This window comes from Corythoichthys intestinalis, chromosome 17 (assembly GCF_030265065.1).
Source record: "Corythoichthys intestinalis isolate RoL2023-P3 chromosome 17, ASM3026506v1, whole genome shotgun sequence".
Lineage (NCBI taxonomy): Eukaryota > Metazoa > Chordata > Actinopteri > Syngnathiformes > Syngnathidae > Corythoichthys > Corythoichthys intestinalis.
In genome coordinates this window covers 3,925,799-3,945,430 of record NC_080411.1, presented here as the reverse complement: position 1 = coordinate 3,945,430, position 19,632 = coordinate 3,925,799, and the positions used below count along the sequence as shown (strand labels likewise).

The following is a 19,632-nucleotide window of genomic DNA, read 5'->3' as shown; positions in this document are numbered from 1 at the left end:
ACAAATTAAAAATAGTTCGGGGGCTTCATGCGCCATGAATCTCCTATGGCGGCATATAGACATATTGTTCTATCAAACACAGCAGTTGTTTTGGCTTAAAATACAGCAGTTTCTTTTAAAAAGGAGTGCAAGAGCAGAAACGGCTTTTTCCGTCTTGTCTATTTTTTATTTTTTTTTCACTAGTAATTTTATGCTGACAATTATTAATTCACAAAAACAACTTGGAACACTTAAATTCTTTACTGAAGTACAAATAAACACATGGATAACAATAATAAATCACAAACGAGGTAAAATGCTGACGGCATTAACTAGTGCAGAAGAATGGAAAGTAAACAGAATCGGAACACTGACTTTTCCAACAGGATTCAAAACAATTTATCTTTTTGTGGTATGTCAATATTGTTCTCAGCATTTGAGTGAGCACTAGCAGAGTAGATGAATAAATATCATGTATCACTAGAGTGATGTACGTTGAAAAAAAAAGTAATGATGCATGTTGATACAACGCTACGACGCAGTATTGGAGCCAAATTTTAAAAAGGACTATTAAAGTCGTACTATTGCTACTGTGAAAGAATATTTTATTCATGCTTATAAAAACACAATTATTAACTGCTGTGAAACTATGAGTTTGTTATGCTTGCTTGTGAGACTGTATCATAGTATAATATATGGCAATGTTCGTGTGCTCCAAAAATTCCTTTGAATAGTCACAATGGGTGTCTGTCGACCACCTTATCAGATAAAGACTTGCACTCGTACCAGATAGGACCAGCGCTCAAGGTCTTAAATCAAGATGTTTTTTTGTGGAAAATCCCCAGGTTGGGCTGTAATAAGTTTCACTTCTTTTTCATAGGACAACACCTAGCAAAAAGTATGGAATCACCAGTCTCGGACGAGCACTTACTCAAGACCTTTTATCATGTAGAACAAACTCAGATAAAAAGCTTGGAAAAAAATGAAGTGCTGCCTGGCAGTTCGTTGCCGTTGAATCGGGTTGCAGGTATTAACAAATGTGCTACTGCCCTCCAGTGGCCAGTTTTAATGCTTTAAAATGGATTTTCAGCTTTGTGCTTTGGAGCTCAGTTGAATCAGAACCCAGAGATGTCTCTTATAAAAAAAAAAAAAACCCGTAAAAGACGTATAAATTCGTCTTTGAGACACTGAAACAATTAAAATCGAACGTATTTATTAGGGGTGCACGATGTCCATTTTTTGAAACCGATATCGATAACTTCCTGCTCCTCAAAGCCGATATAAATAACCAATAATTAGGGTTGTTCCGATCATGTTTTTTTGCTCCCGATCCGATCCCTATCGTTTTAGTTTGAGTATCTGCCGATCCGATTGCTTTTTTTTTTTTTTTTTTTTTTTTTTGCTCCCGCTTCAATTCCAATCATTCCTGATAATTTTTCCCGATCATATACATTATGGCAATGCATTAAGAAAAAAATGAATAAAACTGACGAATATATACATTCAACATACAGTACATAAGTACTGTATTTGTTTATTATAACGATCAATCCACAAGATGGCATTAACATTATTAACATTCTTTCTGTGAGAGGGATCCACGGATAGAAAGACTTGTAATTGTCAAAGGATAAATGTGACTTTGTATATTGTGACTAAATATTGCCATCTTGTGTATTCGTTGAGCTTTCAGTAAATGATACTGTAGCCATTTAACGGTTGCCCAAATGCATGATGGGAAGTGCACCCATGACTGTGCATCGTGGCACCAATTGATATCTTCTCTGCGTTGGACTATAAACACATGGTGTTAAGAAAAAGATGAACTATTATCTTACTTCCCCACATTGCTTCCCACGATAGTCCTAATTTTTGAAAGGGGGATTATAAGGCTTTAGCCAATTTAAAAATGGTTCCAAAGACTGCCAAAACTCACTCTATGCAGCGTTTCAGCTCTATATATAGGTGAAACGGTGCCATTATAGATTGAACGCGATAACACGTGAGTGGGTCGGGCAGCGCATGTGTTAATTGCGTTAAATATTTTGACACGATCATATTAAAAAATATTAATTACCACCGTTAACGCGATAAACTTGATAGTCTTACTTTAAGCCAAAACTAAAGACTCTGGATGAGTGTAAGACGTTTTGTCTCTATCGTTAAATACAATTAGAAAACGACTTAATTAAAATATATATATATATATATATATATATATTAAAAAAAGGCATGTCCGATATTTTTTTGCCGATTCCGATACTTTGAAAATGATGTGATCGGACCCGATCGATCGGCAATATATAATTTTTAAAATGTATAACCTGAGTTTTTGAACACCTGGAGGTTAAAAAAAAATAGTGGTGGATTCAACATAGATTTGACTTTGATGTCATCAGATTTTTCATAATGACATGAAAAAAACGGTGCGTTTCACTTCTGCACTGCCCGACAGCCAGCTAAGAATGAATGCACTTCCATAAACCACAAGGCTTGGTCTTTTCTTGCTTTTATGGGAAGACACTCGTCTTAATATTGTGAAAGTACAACAGAAAAATACACATAGTCAATACTCGATATACAACAAACTGCACAATACACTTATATACACAACTATAATATGTATAGCATAGCACACTAGCTTGAGCTACTAAATCATTGGCTGGCTTCTATAACACAACTTATGAAGTTCTGTACATATGACCCTTCACCACAGAAGTAAACATATTTTGCACATCCATATGTAATAGTAAACATAAAATACTTACATATATTTCCGAGGCAGAAACGTAGCAGAAAGCATTCACGACTGTCAATGCTACCGCTAGACACCGCAATATGTAAGTGATTGAACCATACTACTGTAACAAAAAATAGGTGCATTGAATTATTCTGACCAGCAGGTGGGAGCAATGCCCCGCAAATGGTCAACTGATTTTCCATACCATTGAGTAAACTGCAAAGCCAGAACAGTACATATTATCGGTCCTATTGTAAATGTTATTGGATTTATCGGGATGACGTCATAATTCCTATTATTGGAACAATAATTATCGTGCACCAGTAGTGTTTATTATACGTTTTGGGAGCAAATGAGTTAATGTTTTAGCAGAGAAGACCGGTAGACAAATACCCCGAGGCAAGACCTACATTCCCGTGTGATTCCAAGGAATTGTTATGCACTTCCATGCATGTCCTGCTCATGTCCACTCATGTTTTTGACTAGGGCTGCAGCTATCGAATATTTTAGTAATCGAGTAATCGACTGAAAATTCTATCGATTAATCGAGTAATCGGATAAAACATTTTTTTTTTTTTTTTAGGTAAAGAGTAATTATACATGAGAAAAAAAGACATTTCATCTAATCTTGAACCATTTTCAGTCAATCAATGTCTGTATTTTCGAAGTATATTGTTGAAAACAGCCAGCAATTGCATCTCAGATGTAACTAGAATTAAAAAAAAAGACTAATTCACTGCTTTCACTCAAAAAACTTTTAGATCTTATTAAAAAAAATTATATATATATATATATATATATACAGTGGTACCTCTACATACGATCGCTTCGACACACGAACTTTTCGACATCCGACGTAAAATTTGACTGGCCATTTGTTTCTACATCCGACGACATGCTCGAAATACGACGACAATGGCAGCACCGCAGACAAATGCACGGCGGATTTTCTTGTGTGACAAATCAACACAGGTTTCAGAAAAGGTTGGTACAGGTGGTGAAACAAGGAAAAAGTTGACGCTTACCTTCTAAATGAAGATGCAAATGACAGAAAAATATGAGCGTGGGGTGAAATGGCTCAACAATACATCTCCACGGTCCTCCTCCGACCATCGTTCGCCAGTCTTTATAAGTTAAGCTGACAATTCTTATTGTGGTAACATCTCCAGAGAAATCGCCAACTTCGCCACGTTTTTATCATTTATTTCACAACTTATTCAAAACAAAAACACCTTCTGTCTGCCGCAATTGACGGTGTTCTCAAGAAAACATTCAAAGTGAAAGTGAAACTCAAGCTCACCGGTCTGTCTCTGGCACGTCAGCCCCACGGTGCGTTCAGGGTCAGCAAAAAACGTCCGCCACATTAGGACCCGATTCGTTACATTAATACAGGAATTATTATTATTATTATTCCGATTTTGATTTATAATTTATTTGTTTTGCTATGTGTAATTGCCATTTGTAATAGTACCAGCAGTATTTTTTAAGGATTTAGTGAAGGTTTTTGGGCTGTGGAACGAATTAATGGAATTATAATGTATTCCTATGGGAAAATCCTGCTCGACATACGACCATTTCGACTTACAAACAAGGTCCTGGAACGGATTAACTTCGTATGTAGAGGTACCACTGTATATATATATATATCTTACCTAAAAATGCCGTTACGCTTGATAACACACATCACTTAAAAGTTAGGATTTTTTCCCACGTGTTTCTATTGAATTTCTCTTTGTGTCAAGCCATTTTTAAGTTCTAGTTAAGTTTTAAGTTAGTCTAAACTGTAAGTCCTGATAGGATTTTGAGTTTTTGCAGTGTTCAAAATAAATGTATGATACAGGCTGTATTGGAGCACATTAGGGACCAGTGCTACTTGGTGTTTTATCCAGCAATGACTACTGAGCTAAAATTGATAGTTAGCATGATTAAGTTTTTATTTTACACCCTCATCACTCCACAATGCTATGTTATGTTAAAGCCTGTATGTGAGACACGTTAGCCACGCATCGACAGTGGTCATAATTAATTGAAACCAAGCCCTCCGCAGGGCTAACGTTACGTGAGCTAGTAGCGACAGTAACGTTAATCTTATTTATTAGCGCTTAGCGCTCTACTGCTTTAAGATGGCGGCTGTTTACTCACGCTGCCCAGACGCGGCCGAGTCTGTCATTTCGCATCTCGTTCAACATACATGTGATCTCTATGAGACGCATCAGACGCTACCTGTACCAACGTAGCATCGTGCGGGCTAGTATTTAGCAACGTCGGCGTCGTTTGTGGCGGCTGTCAGCTGCAGTAAGTTTTTTTTTTTTTTCCTTCTTTCTCTCCGCACGTGACAGCGCGTTGTCCCGCATTAAAAGTAGTCCGAGCAAAACGTGATGCTTAGACCTGTCAAAATAAACGATTACTCGAGGTGAATAAAATTACTCGGATCAGTTTTTAAACTCGAGTTGCTCGAGTACTCGTTTCAGCTCTATTTTTGACTCCGGCAGATGGTGAACTCAATGTCCTGGAAGACATTTTGACGGAAGCCCCGGATCAGGACGACGAGCTGTACAACCCGCAAACGGAGCGACACGTCACGGACAAGAAAGGTAGCGCGACCTTCTGTTTTCGCGTCTTTTTCCTCATATTTTTTTCCGTCCGCTAGGGAGCAAACGTAAAAGCGAGCGTTCGGAATGTCACGATCGGAAGCGCCCGCGCTCCGGCCGTGCCCCCTCCCGCTCGTCTCCGGCTAATAAGAGAGCCGCCCTTTCGTCGACGTCTTCCAAGAGGTCGGCGAGCAGTCCTCGCCGACGCCACCGCGTGAGCGGCTATCGCGGGGGAGGCGACTATGCCGAGCGAAAGAGACGGCGAGACGCCGGCCGCGGAAGTGAACGGGCCCGACGCAGGCGCTCGCCTGGGGACTCTGACAAGCAGGTAGTGTTGTCGCCACCTATTGTATCGCCGGCGTATTGTGATATTTTTGTCTTTTCACGATTTTATTTATTTATTTATTTGCTGCGCGTACAGAAGCGGCAGAGCAGTTCCTCACGTCACCGGGACAACAACCAATCAGAGGAGGACGAGGCGCCGGAGTACGCGCCGGAACGTCGTTCTGGAAGCTCCTCCCCCGACGAGGAGGGCGAGGAAGAGCAAGAAGTAGAGGATGAGGAAGAGGAGGAGGAAGAAGAAGAGGGAGAGGAGGAGGAAGAGGAAGGCGAGGAGGAAGAAGAGGAGGAAGAAGGCGAAGAGGAGGAGGAAGGCGAGAAGGAAGAGGAAGACGAGGAGGAATACGAGCGGCGCGGCGAGGGTAACGACTACGACACGCGCAGCGAGGCGGGGGACTCGCGCTCGGCATCCTCCGTCACTTTTTCCGATGACGGCGAATCGGCTCACTCGGCCTCCGACGCTTCAGGTAGGCGGGGCTCCCCCGGGTGGGGTCGGGGTGACGGGACTCTCGTGTAACCGCTCCTTGTCGTCAAGGTTCCGAGGAGAAACGCGAGAAGCTTTCCTCGTCGGTGCGAGCCGTTCGTAAGTCCCCCGTCGGAACCGGGAGGCCGAACGAACGAACGCTCGCTCACCTCACTTGCCGTTTCTCCGCAGATCCGGGCGGCCACCTTCGTTACATCCTGCGCGAGTCGCGCTACTTTGTCATCAAAAGCAACAACCACGAGAATGTCTCGCTCGCCAAAGCCAAAGTAAGGAGACGCTTGGCTTTTCAGTCCTTTTTGTCCTCGATTCCTTACACGTCTTCCGACAGGGCGTCTGGTCGACGCTGCCCGTCAACGAGAAGAAGCTGAACGCGGCTTTCCGCTCGGCTCGCAGCGTCATTCTGGTCTTCTCCGTACGGGAGAGCGGGAAATTCCAAGGTGAGTTCGCTCGCCCGCCCGCTTGCCCGAAAGCGAAATAGTAATCCGAGCGCGTCGCTAGGTTTCGCACGCCTGGCTTCGGAATCGCTCCACGGCGGCTCTCCCATCCACTGGGTGCTTCCCGCCGGCATGAACGCGAAGATGCTGGGCGGCGTTTTCAAGATTGACTGGCTGTGCAGGTGAGCCGCCGATGCGCACGGGTTTCTCGACGCGCGGAGACCTCACGTCTTTGCCCGGATCCGCAGGCGGGAGCTTCCCTTCACCAAGACGGCGCACCTTTCCAACCCCTGGAACGAGCATAAGCCCGTCAAGATCGGACGCGACGGACAAGTAAGACCGCTATGGCCGGAGGGAAATTTCGGACAAAAAAAAATGGTATAGACCCTACCCACGTGACGTCCCAACTCCTTCCTCCTGACTGGTGCCGCCCAATTGTCCGTCAACACATCATGTTTAACTGTTACGGCTACGTACATTCCTCCTATTTACGACGTGTTTTTCTGCTCGTTAACATTAATAATCAAAATGGTGAAGGCGTGTGTGGCGGTCGGTTGCAATAACAGAGAAGATAGACGGAGAAGACGGAGAGACTTGAAGTTCTACCGGATTCCGAGAGACCCGGAGAGAAGAGAGCGAGATGGGCTGCTGCAATTCGACGAGAAAAGTGGGCTCCAAACGATTACCACAGATTATGTAGTCGTCATTTTATATCTGGTAAGATGCATTTAATATATATTTAGAGGGTTTTGGGCTGACAACCACAATTAAGATCTTTGCTAGGCTAATCGCCGACAACATACACGTACGTATGTAGCGAGAGTGCTATCGCTAAACCATATAAACATTAAAAGCCCTAACTCCATTGACAAACGACATGAAATACATTAGACTTGACAGTGGATGTTAGCAATAACAAAAGATTTTGAATTGAAAATTTCGTAACTCACCTTTCCAAGCACAAGATAGATTCCTGCCGAATTTTCGTGGAGGAGGACCTGTTTCACCCAAACAGCAACGAAGTATTTATAAGCCTCCAAGCTCTTAAAGTTTTTCAAACTTTCGTGAGAATAGGCTGATTTTGTGTGGACAAGATAGTTGTAAATATCAGGGTAGCTAACGGAGACAGCGGGTCAAAAAACATCGATTTTGGCATCAAATATGGATCTGGCGAATGGATAAACTGAAGCTTTTCCACATAACGCCTTTTATGCAACGCATCAAGTGAGTTTACGGCATCCGAAAGCACCGGGTCTTCCATGAAATGCATTATAAATTGCTCGATCAATTGAGACCATTGATAACACAGACACAAAATGACGGACAAGGGGGCGGAACCATACAGCGATCACGTGATTTTGTGACGTCGGTGGGTAGGGTGGGCAAATTTTTTTCCGTTCCAACCCATCAAGAGGAAACCTTTTCTCCAATCTGGTGTCTTGCAAGTGCAATCAGTTGAGCACAGTCAGGTGCTTCTTGTTTCAGCAGAAACCTCATTGGTTAAACTGTCTGCTGAAACAGTTTACACAAAGACCAGGACCCACTACGGCCCTTGAGAACCGTTTTGCTCACCCTTGGTATAGAATAGGGGTGTGACAAAATATCGAAATGGTGATGTATCGTGATACTTTGTATCCCAAAAGGTTATCAATATGCTCCTGCCAAGAATCGAGATAACGTTTTTAAAAAGGTGTAAAGGGCTATTTGCAGGCCATGACATTGACTGGATGTAGAGCTGAAACAAATACTCGAGCAACTCGAGTTTAAAAACTGATCCGAGTAATTTTATTCACCTCGAGGAATGCTCTAAGCCTCACGTTTTGCCTGGAGTACTTTTAATGCGGGACAACGCGCTGACATCACGTGCGTAGAGGAGGAAGCAAAAAAAAAAAAAAACTTACCGCAGCCGACAGCCGCTACAAACTACGCCGACGTTGCTAAAAACTACGGCCGCATGATGCTAGTTTGGTAGCAGGTAGTGTCCGATGCGTCTCATAGATATTGCATGCATTCAAGACTGGATGCGAAATGCCAGACTCGGCCGCGTCTGGGCAGCGTTAGTAAACGGCCGCCATCTTTGAGCAGTAGACTTCTCATCGCTAATAAATATAACGTTGCTGTCACTCGCTAACGTAACGTTAGCCCTTCGGAGGGCTAGGTTTCTATTGATTATGACCACTGTCGATGCGTGGCTAACTTGTCTTACATACAGGCTTTATTTAATCTGTAAAAACACAGCGCTGTAGACTAGTGATGAGGGTGTAAAATTAAAACATAATAAAGCTAACTGTCAGTTTTAGCTCAGTAGTCATTACTGAATAAATGTGCTCCAATACTGTCAAGTTCAAAATTAGATCCTTAGGTAGACATTGTAAAATTGCCCAAAAATAAGGAGAGAAGACACTCAGTTTTCTTGGCCAAGGAGGTCAAACATGTGACTCAGTAGCCACCAAGATTGATCTAAAGGAAAAAAACCCTCCTTGGTATTTTATTTAGGGGTTTTCCCTGAACAAAATGGGCGTCGCCCTGAGGGAGGGGAAAGCAAGCTGGCGACACCCATGTGGTTTTTTTATTGGCTATGTGTGTGCATGTAGGTGGAATTTAAGTGATACACGTGTGTGGAGCAAGAGCTTATGTAAACAATCATATAAACAGTCAAAATAATATATAAGCAGTCAAAATAATGCAGACACTTTTAGTTATGCAACGTTAAACAATCAGCAGAATAGTCCAAACACTTCCAGTTGTGCACCGCTGTGGCCCCGGAAGATGTCCTCGGATGGAAAATCGTCCTCGAAGGGCTAGGCGAAAGTCCAAACCCCAGGTGCTGGGGTTGTCTGGAAGGTCCAGTTACGCAACGGCGCGGCCATGAAGCCACTCCGACCCTCTTTCTACACTTTGTAACACTTAAGCATTATACTACAATCTGGTATGGCAAGCAATGATCATTTACTGGTTATATATGTAAGAAAAATATGGCAATATGTATTATTTATGGTATATATGAGCATAAGCATAACTAGAAGTAAGACGAATATGGCAGTATGTATTATTTATGGTATATATGAGCATAAGCATAACTAGAAGTAAGAAGAATATGGCAGTATGTACTATTTATGGTATATATGAGCATAAGCAAATATTCAATCAACCAACCAAGGAAACATTTAATGAATCAAACCCCGATAATTATCTTAACAAATACAGCCGGTATCATACATTTATTTTGAACACTGCAAAAACTCAAAAATCCTACCAGTACTTACAGTTTAGATTACTTTAAAACTTAATTAAAACTTTAAAATAGCTTGACACAAATGGAAATTAAATTGAAGCACGTGGGGAAAAACACGTAGGTGTCAAGTGATGTGTGTTATCAAGTGTAATTACATTTTTGGAATGTTTTTTTTTAATAAGATCTAGAAGTTTTTTGAGTGAAAGCAGTGATTTTTTTTTTTTTTTTTTTAGTCACATCTTAGATGCAATTGTTGGCTGTTTTCATCAATGTACATTGAAAATAAAGACATTGATTGACTGAAAATGGTTCAATATTGGATTAAATGTCTTTTTTTTTTCTCTTATGTATATTTATAATTGCTCTTTACCTAAAAAAATAAGTTTTATCCGATTACTCGATTAATCGATAGAATTTCAGTCGATTACTCGATTACTAAAATATTCGATAGCTGCAGCCCTAACTGTCTTTCTGCAAGGAATGCTTTAACAGTTTTGGGATTGTGGCATGATGCATTGTCATCTTGGAAAATGACAAACGTCTTTTCAATTGAAGGGATAAGAAAGCTGTCTAAAATTTCAATGTAAACTTGTGCATTTATTGAAGATTTAACTACAGTGCCTTTGCCTGACATGCAGCCCCATATCATCAAGGACTGAGGGAATTTTGATGTCTTCTTCAGGCGGTCATCTTTGTAAATCTCACTGGAACGGCACCAAACAAAAGTTCCAGCATCATCACCTTGTCCAAGAATCTGCTTTGGACAAGGTGATGATGCTGGAACTTTTGTTTGGTGCCATTCCAGTGAGACCTTAAATGACCTAATCGTTGACTGCCACTGAAATGGATTGGACGTCTACTCGTGATAAACTCATTCCAATCCACACTAGAAGCTTGTTTTTCTGTTAATTCGTTGTGTGTAGAATATCCTAGAATGATTTCCTGACCAATGTATCGATAATCATTGTATCGCCAGATCATCGTTATCGTGAGCTTTGTTTCGCGTATCGTATCGTGAGGTACCAAGAGGTTCCCACTCCTAATAGAACCTACAAAACGAACGAAGCCCAAATAAGTGTTTGCTTTTTAGGCGCTTATTCTCTCGTCAAAATAGCCCTTTATTGACTAATTGGAGATTTGTGGCAGTCGCCCTCTAGTGGTGGCCGCCATTGCTGGAGCAGTCCAGCGTTGGTCAATGTAAACAGTAACGTTAGCTGCTGTTAGGGTTGCCAACTCCCTTAAAATAAAGATAAGGGATATCTCATTGGTAGAGCCGGCTGGCCTGATAAATGTCCTTTTTTTCTTGTACGTGAAGTTCCCCCCCCCCCCCCCCCCCCAAAAAAAAAATTAATAATTGTAATAATTCAACTCAAACCAGCATTTGAGTGATACAAGTACATTGAAAAACAATGTTTTTAGAAGTGCAAACATAAACTGGGTTGCGTTCAAAGTCCCCTCATCAATGTTTCGCAAATGATCACTCGCAATATCATGAAGAAATGCAAACGGAAATCACAATACAAATAGTGAAAATAAAGTACACGTAGAAGAAGATAAATGATCATTTTCAACTAGGGATGTCCTGATCATGTGATCGGAAATCGGGCTGATTGTCTGTGCACGCGTGCGCAGTAGCAATCCGGTAGCCTGTCACGATCGTGACAGTGCTTGACCTAATCCAGAGGTTGGCAAACCAAAATGTTGAGAGCCATATTGGAACAAAAAACAAATATGTCTGGAGCCACAAAAAATTAAAAGCCTTTAATGAAGGCAACACATGCTGTATGTATCTTTATTAGGTATATTAGCCTACTATCAAAATGACTGTCGGCTAAAAATACATAATGAGCGTTCATGATTTAATATTTTCTCTGCTGTGCATCCAACGCACCACGTGACTACTCTGTTGTACGAAGCCACCTCAAGTTTACCTTCATTACAATATTAATGACTTGTTTCATTGCTTTTATGAAATTATAGAAATGCAATAAAGAAATCTGATTTTTGATTTCATTTTTGAGGTTTTTGAAACAACAAAATGGAACGTGCATAACATGCCCCTTATCTGGGCATGTCTTTGATTTTCTTACCTCTTTAATTTCCTTATCTGTTTTGTTTTTGAAGTCTGCAAATAGACCCTACTCACCTACGTCACAAAATGGGCGTGTCGCTGTTTCCGGCCGCCATATTGTACCTATTTTTTAGACCTATTCTCATTGTTTTCAATTAGTCGCGCAAGTTATAGAGCAATTCATGGAAGCCCCGGTGTTATCTGACGCTGTAAACTCATTGGATGCGTTGCATAAAAGGCGTTACGTGGAAAAGCTTCAGTTTATCCATTCGCCAGATCCGTATTTGATGCCTAAATCGATGTTTTTTGACCCGCTGGCTTCGCCGTCTTTGCCTGACATCTGCTATCCTGATATTTACAACTATCTTGTCCACACAAAATCAGCCTATTCTCACGAAAGTTTGAAAAACTTTAAGAGCTTGGAGGCTTATAAATGCTACGTTGCTGGTTGGGTGAAACAGGTCCTCGTACACGAAAATTCGGCAGGAATCTTGTGCTCGGAAGGTGAGTTACGAAATTTTCAATTCAAAATCTTTTGTTCTTGCTAGCATCTACTGTCAAGTCTAATGTATTTCATGTCATTTGTCAATGGAGCTAGGGCTTTTAATGTTTATATGGTTTAGCGATGGCACTCTCACTACATACATATATAATATGTAATAAATATGAAGTGCGATAGCACTACTCCAGATTGTCCCTAGTTGAATTTATTTTTTGGCTTTTGACCTCAATAGTGAAATTGTAAATTAATTGTATGACAACTGTCTGATTATCCCCTTATAATTATATATTTTCAGGTAGTTCATTTACAACGTCTGAGTGTATGTTGTCGGCGATTAGCCTAGTAATGATCTTAATTGTGGTTGTCAGCCCAAAACCCTCTAAATATATATTAAATGCATCTTACCAGATATAAAATGACTACTACATAATCTGTGGTAGTCGTTTGGAGCCCAGTTTTCTCGTCGAATTGCAGCAGTCAATCTCGGTCTCCTCTTCGGGTCTCTCGGAATACGGTAAAACTTCAAGTCTCTCCGTCTACTCTGTTTTTGCAACCGACCGCCACGCACGACTTCACCATTTTGATTATTAATGTTAACGTGCAGAAAAACACGCCATAATAGGAGGAATTTACGAAGCGCTAATGCATTAACATGACGAGTATACGGACAACATGGCGCGGGGGCGTGGCTGTGATGTCACGTGAGTAGGGTCTATAGGTGTTCTGATAACTTGATGAATGTCTCCTTCATGTACTCACCATCTGTGAACGGTTTTCCACTCTTTTATCATCTCCCGGGGTGCAACAAAACATGCAGCAGTAGTGGAGTAATTAATAGTGAAGTCTATGCAAAAAAATGAGAAGGACAATGGTATTTTCAAAAGAAAGTTTTTTAATTTAATTGTTGAGGTATCTGATCGGTACTCTGTATCCAAAGATCCTCACAATCGGGTGACTCGGGAGCAGAAATATGTGATCGCGACAACTCTTAATATATTGTTGAACGGTTTTCAGGAAATCCAGCCGGACGTGGGCGCTCAACTGTGCGCATTGTTCCCCCTGGACGAGAGCGTGGACATCCAGCAGGTGGCGCGGCGCGTCCGCCACAAGCGCGAGACCCCTTCGGAAACGCGACCCCGCGGCCGCCCGCCGCTGCGCGAGCCGGGAAGGTTAGCCAATCCTCGAGCTCCTCCTCCCGCTTCCCGTCGCGCTCAGGCCACCTGCCGCCGCCGGACGTCGCTGGCTCTGGAGTTTTCCCGGAGAGTCTTTTTGCCGTTTGTATGACTCGATCTCTTTGCGGGTAGCGAGTTGAAGCTAGCCTAATCTAGATGGACTGGGCTGGACTAACGGAAGGGGCGAAGGGAAAAGAGAGGGACTGTCGCCTCCGCCTGGACTCTTTTGCTTTTTCAAAGGGCAAGTAAGTGGGCGGGCTCACCGGATGATCCACTTGTCCAATCAGGTAAAAGATGGAACTGATAAAAGCGACCGAGAGAGAGAACATTTTAAAAAAGCCAGAGCCCCGCACGCACGCACCCAATCGGGACCTTTAGTTGCCGTGCGTGCGTGCGCGTGCTCTAATGAACTCTAGTGTTTGTTTGATGGACTTAAAAAAAAAAAAGAGAGAAAAAAAAAAAGTCTGCCAAGGCAGGTTTACTTGGCTACGGGTGGGGCTTTTGTGTGGCGACTGACAGGACTGCAGCGCCAACTCCATCACGACCCTTTCAGAGTAAGAGGGTTCCTTTTAAAAAGGACACAGATGTGGAAACAAACTTTGTAGAATCCAAAGTCCACTTTTACATCACAAGCGGTATGTTGACCCCTAACCTTTGATTTCTTTCAAAGTGTGTAAGTCACAGTATTATTACTACTAATATGACACCTTTCATTACGACTTAGATTTGGACTGACCCGTGAGACCAAACTAAATGTCGGAAGCGGAAAGATTTTAGGGGTGTGGCTGGGTGGACTCTGGGGCCAACTAAGCAGGCTTTGTGGCCAGTGGACTGACAGGAATGAGGCCTGAGTTATAAATCAATTTTAGGAATTATTTGAGTTAAAAAAAAAAAAAAGTTATTAGATCATTCAATGAAATAGTTTCTTTATGTAGTTGCTTTGTTTTGCAGGCCAGACAGCACAAATAGAGGGGAGAGAAAAAGATTTGAGAAGTTTTGGACCTCATTTTATATTTTTTTTCCTCCCCCCCCCCAGCCTTTATTGGGCAAGTGACTATTTTTAACCCCATAAAGACCTGGGGCCCACAAACGTGAACATCACATCAACATTTGCTATACATGTCATGTCCATATATGTAGATGCCAGGTCTCAATTGTATTTTTTTTTTTTTTTTTTTTAATGAATGAAAAGTAGAATATAAAGTAGGGCGGTCAAACGATTAAAATTTTTAATCGAGTTAATCACAGCTTAAAAATTAATCGTAATTAATCACAATTCAAACCATCTATAAAATATGCCATATTTTTCTGTAAATTATTGTTGGAATGGAAAGAAGACACAAGACGGATATATACATTCAACATACAGTGGGGAGTAGGGGTGTGACAAAATATTGAAATGGTGATATATCGTGATACTTTGTATCCCAAAAGGTTATCGATATGCTCCTGTCAAGAATCGAGATATAGTTTTAAAAAGGTGTCAATTTAAAAATATATATATATTAGGGCTGCAGCGATCGAATATTTTAGTAATCGTGTAATCGACTGAAAATTCTATCGATTAATCGAGTAATCGGATAAAATAAATATATTTTAAGGTGAAGAGCAACTATAAATTTACATGAGAAAACAAGACATTTCATCTAATCTTGAACCATTTTCAGTCAATGTCTTTATTTTCGATGTATATTGTTGAAAACAGCCAACAATTGCATCGCAGATGTAACTAGAATTTAAAAAAAGACTAATTCACTGCTTACACTCAAAAATCTTTGATCTTATTTAAAAAAAAATATATATATATATATATATATCTTACCTAAAAATGCCGTTACGCTTGATAACACACATCACTTAAAAGTTAGGATTTTTTTCCCACGTGTTTCAATTGAATTTCTCTTTGTGTCAAGCAATTTTTAAGTTCTAGTTAAGTTTTAAGTTAGTCTAAACTGTAAGTCCTGATAGGATTTTGAGTTTTTGCAGTGTTCAAAATAAATGTATGATACAGGCTGTATTGGAGCACATTAGGGACCAGTGCTACTTGGTGTTTTATCCAGCAATGACTACTGAGCTAAAATTGATAGTTAGCATGATTAAGTTTTTATTTTACACCCTCATCACTCCACAATGTTATGTTAAAGCCTGTATGTAAGACACGTTAGCCACGCATCGACAGTGGTCATAATTAATTGAAACCAAGCCCTCCCCAGGGCTAACGTTACGTGAGCTAGTAGCGACAGTAACGTTAATCTTATTTATTAGCGCTTAGCGCTCTTTATTAGCGCTTAGCGCTCTACTGCTTTAAGATGGCGACTGTTTACTAATGCTGCCCAGACGCGGCCGAGTCTCATTAAGCATCTAGCTCAACATACATGTGATCTCTGAGACTTATCAAACGCTACCTGTACCAACGTAGCATCGTGCGGGCTAGTATTTAGCAACGTCGGCGTCGTATGTGGCGGCTGTCGGCTGCAGTAAGTTTTTTTTTTTTTTTTTTTTTTTCTTCCCCTTCTTCCTCTCCGCACGTGACAGCGCGTTGTCCCGCATTAAAAGTCGTCCGAGCAAAACGTGATGCTTAGAGCTGTCAAAATAAACGATTACTCGAGGTGAATAAAATTACTCGGATCAGTTTTTAAACTCGAGTTACTCGAGTTTCTCGAGTACTCGTTTCAGCTCTATATATAAATATATATATATATATATATATATCAGGGGTGGCGTTAACCGAATATTTTCCGTCGTTGACCGATTTTTTAAAACGGTGACGAAAAAAACAAGTCCATCTGTCATTTTGACAGGTTGCAATTCACACCCCAGACCACAGGGTGGCGAGTGAGCATATTAGCTATTGTTTGTCTTGATGCATGACGTCGTTGGCCTTATTCTGAAAAATGTCAAGGCAACCGAGTGTCCAAAGTTTCTTCAAAAAGCCCCAAAACGACGATGGTGTTGATAAAAGAGGTGAAAAAAGTGGGACTGCACAAGCGGGCACGCAATTCAAGTCCATGCGCACCAGGAGGAAGGTGTAAGACTCCGTTCAGGCCACAGCAGGTGAACTGTTAATTTCATTGTTCCATATGTAGCCAACCTACTGGGGCCACAGTCAGCTGTTTTTGTCACTGCGGAGAAAAAGTTACATATTCTTCTGCTTGATGTTTGGTGGCACGGTGTGGATTCTCTGTTAAACTTGTTCGGACAGAATATTAATTTAAAATGAATTAAAACTAAATACTATTGAATATGTTGAAGCGGTATGCAATGTTAAGAGTCTTGTTAGCTCGAATTGCTGTGTCCAGCCGCTGTAGCTCTGCTGCTCTCTGTGAACTCTCTATTCAAGCCGGAACGCGCGCGGCTCTTAAGTGTCTCTGTCACGTGACTGTGTCGTAGCCGATAACGCGCTCGGACAAATGCCAAACAAAGGGTCACCACAATGTCATTATCAGCATTTTAAAAATTTAAGTGACGGGTAAAAATAGATTATGACCGGATTTTTATGACCGTCAGTCAAAATGACAACGAAAAAGTCTAGCGCAACCTCTGATATATATGTAAAAATATATATTTTAATATATGTATATATATATATATATATATAAAATATTCATTCATTCAAAACCAGAGCATTCAGTCATTCGGTCCGATTTTCGGGGCATTTTCAGGTAACTTTCTGTTAATTTTAGGGCATTTACAGGTCATTTCCTGTTGAGTTTGAGTCAATGCCTATTCATTTGGGCGATTCTCAGGTCACTTCCTGTTCTGTAACGCAAAATAAACAGCAAGTGACCCGTAAAATACCCCAAAATAAACAGGAAGTAACTGAAAATCAACAGGTAAATGAACTTAAATGGCCCAAAATTACTCCATTGCCTGGCATTGGCTGCCACTGACGGCCATAGACGTTCAATCCGAACGAATGTTCATTCGCTGCCACCCTCCCAGTTCAAATGGATTGGACGTCTACTAGTGATAAACTCATTCCAATTCACAGCAGAAGCTTGTTTTTTGTTGAATATCAGAGAATGATTTCCTGACCAATGTATCGATAATCGTTGTATCGCTATATCCTCAGATCATCGTTATCGTGAGCTTTGTATTGCTAATCGTATCGTGAGGTACCAAGAGGTTCCCACTCCTAGTGGGGAGAACAAGTATTGGATACACTGTCAATGGGAAAACCCATTGGCAGTGTATCCAATACTTGTTCTCCCCACTGTAAGTACTGTATTTGTTCAATTCTATCGTTACAACATATGGGTAGACAATCTACATGATCTATATAACTGAACACGTTATATAATGCAAATAAGGTTGCTTAAAAGTTGGGAAAAATTTGACCATCTTGAAATATTGGTAGTGTTTTGTCCCTACCGTTCCTATGCAAACCTACGCTCTTGATTTTGGCCATTGCGGGCCTGTGGTCTACATCGGTGATCCCCAACCACTGGCATTTTCATCAGGCCACGCAGAAGGAATAATGTATATAATTTCCAATCATTATTTTAGCCCGAAAGTTTTTTTTTTGTTTTTTTCCCCCCTCTCCCCCATTACCACTGCTGGTTTACATGAGTCATGATGTCCATGTAGGTGGATGCTGATTTTTTTTTTTTTTTTTTTTTTTTAAATAATGACCCTAAAGAGACATTTGCCATATAAAGTGTTAACATTAGATAAGCTACAAATGGTTACTAGGGACTGACTAGTTGAATACAAGCACCCATGGGACAAACCACAAAGACTAAGACAACTTCAGGACCAGATGACTCATAGACCGACGAGGTCAGGCAACCTGTGGCTCCGCCTCCTTTGGCGTTGGTTGAAAAACAAAACAAAAAAACACTGACGGCGACAGACATCCAATACTACTCACACTTCATATGGATTAGACGTTTGCTAGTGGTGAGGTCGTTAAAATTCACAACTGAAGGATGACTTGACACCACATGATGTTGCCTTTGACATCGAAAGAGTTAACAATTTATTTGATTGAAATCTATCGTGGCAACATAATTGATATTTTAACATCAACTTCTTTAAAAAGAGATGCGGGGATGCTTTTACACTGGCCAATGTTTTTTTTGTTGCGGTTCTTTGCACTTTTGTGTTTTTGCACTTTTTTGTGGTCCTCAACTTTTGCGGTTTTTTTATAGTTTTTACAATTTTTAAAGAGTTTTAGATTTTATTTGACCATTTTCTGCAGTTAGGTTTTTCAATCACATATTTATGTGATAACTGCATTAGTTTTGCAGTGTTTTGTCAGTCGGTCGTTTACATTGTGCATTTTTAGTGTTCATTAGTCTTCACGATTTAAGCTTTTCATAGTTTTTCCAGTTTTGAAAGGTCTGAGAGGTTTTCTGTGGTGGTTCAATTTTCCACAGTTTATTTTTCACACTCGTTTTTGCTTTTTCGCAGTTTCTACGGTTTTTTGGTGTTTCACATTTTTGGAGATGCTTATGTTTTGCATGGTTTTAGCAGTTTTTTTTTTTTTTTTTTTTCAGCAAATTGGTTTTCAGTTAGATTTTTGGTGGAACACGGCCAGTGCGAACGAAAAAAATGACCATCTGTCAGTTCCGTTGGAAAGTGGGGAAAAAGTTGGCAACAAGCAGAGTAAAGCATCCCTGCGCAATTTCTGTAGAAATTCTATTTTGGAGTCATGTCATTTGCAAGCTAAAATATGTATCACTTGACGTCATTATCCCGCACTGTACCATCAAGCTCACCATGGGGAAGATCTCCCAAGTCAGTTGCACAAAATGCAGACAGATTTATTTGCTTGTACCACTCACTAAGGGACTGAGCGAGTAAAAGTAAGCATCGGTGCGACAGACGGGCGAGACTCTGAGACAGGTTTGCAGAGTCTCGTCGAGGTGCTTTGAAGGTTGAGTATGTTTGTTTTTTTTTTTTTTTGTTTTTTTTTTTTTGGTCTGACTCTTGTACAACCTGCCGGCGACTGCGCTTCCGACTCAACTTGTGTCAACTTGTTCACGTAGGCGTCGTCTCGAAGAGTACGACCTCCACGGCAGGAAGCGACCTCGGGCCGATTGTCCGGACTTCAACCAGCGATCAGGTTGTGAGACCGGAGTCC

At 41.0% G+C, this 19,632-nt stretch overlaps 1 protein-coding gene across 2 annotated transcripts in view; it reads left to right on the top strand.

Annotated features, from left to right (window-relative positions):
- The window catches only part of ythdc1 (YTH N6-methyladenosine RNA binding protein C1), a 32,372-nt gene that overhangs the window by 7,745 nt on the left and 4,995 nt on the right, over positions 1–19,632 (top strand). For both annotated transcript variants that reach the window (XM_057818937.1, XM_057818938.1), the window contains exons 2-10: positions 5,212–5,313; positions 5,370–5,638; positions 5,732–6,116; positions 6,185–6,399; positions 6,462–6,570; positions 6,632–6,749; positions 6,816–6,900; positions 13,390–13,544; positions 19,538–19,614. In XM_057818937.1, the coding sequence (XP_057674920.1) occupies positions 5,212–5,313; positions 5,370–5,638; positions 5,732–6,116; positions 6,185–6,399; positions 6,462–6,570; positions 6,632–6,749; positions 6,816–6,900; positions 13,390–13,544; positions 19,538–19,614 (1,515 nt within the window). The remainder of the gene's footprint in view (positions 1–5,211; positions 5,314–5,369; positions 5,639–5,731; positions 6,117–6,184; positions 6,400–6,461; positions 6,571–6,631; positions 6,750–6,815; positions 6,901–13,389; positions 13,545–19,537; positions 19,615–19,632) is intronic.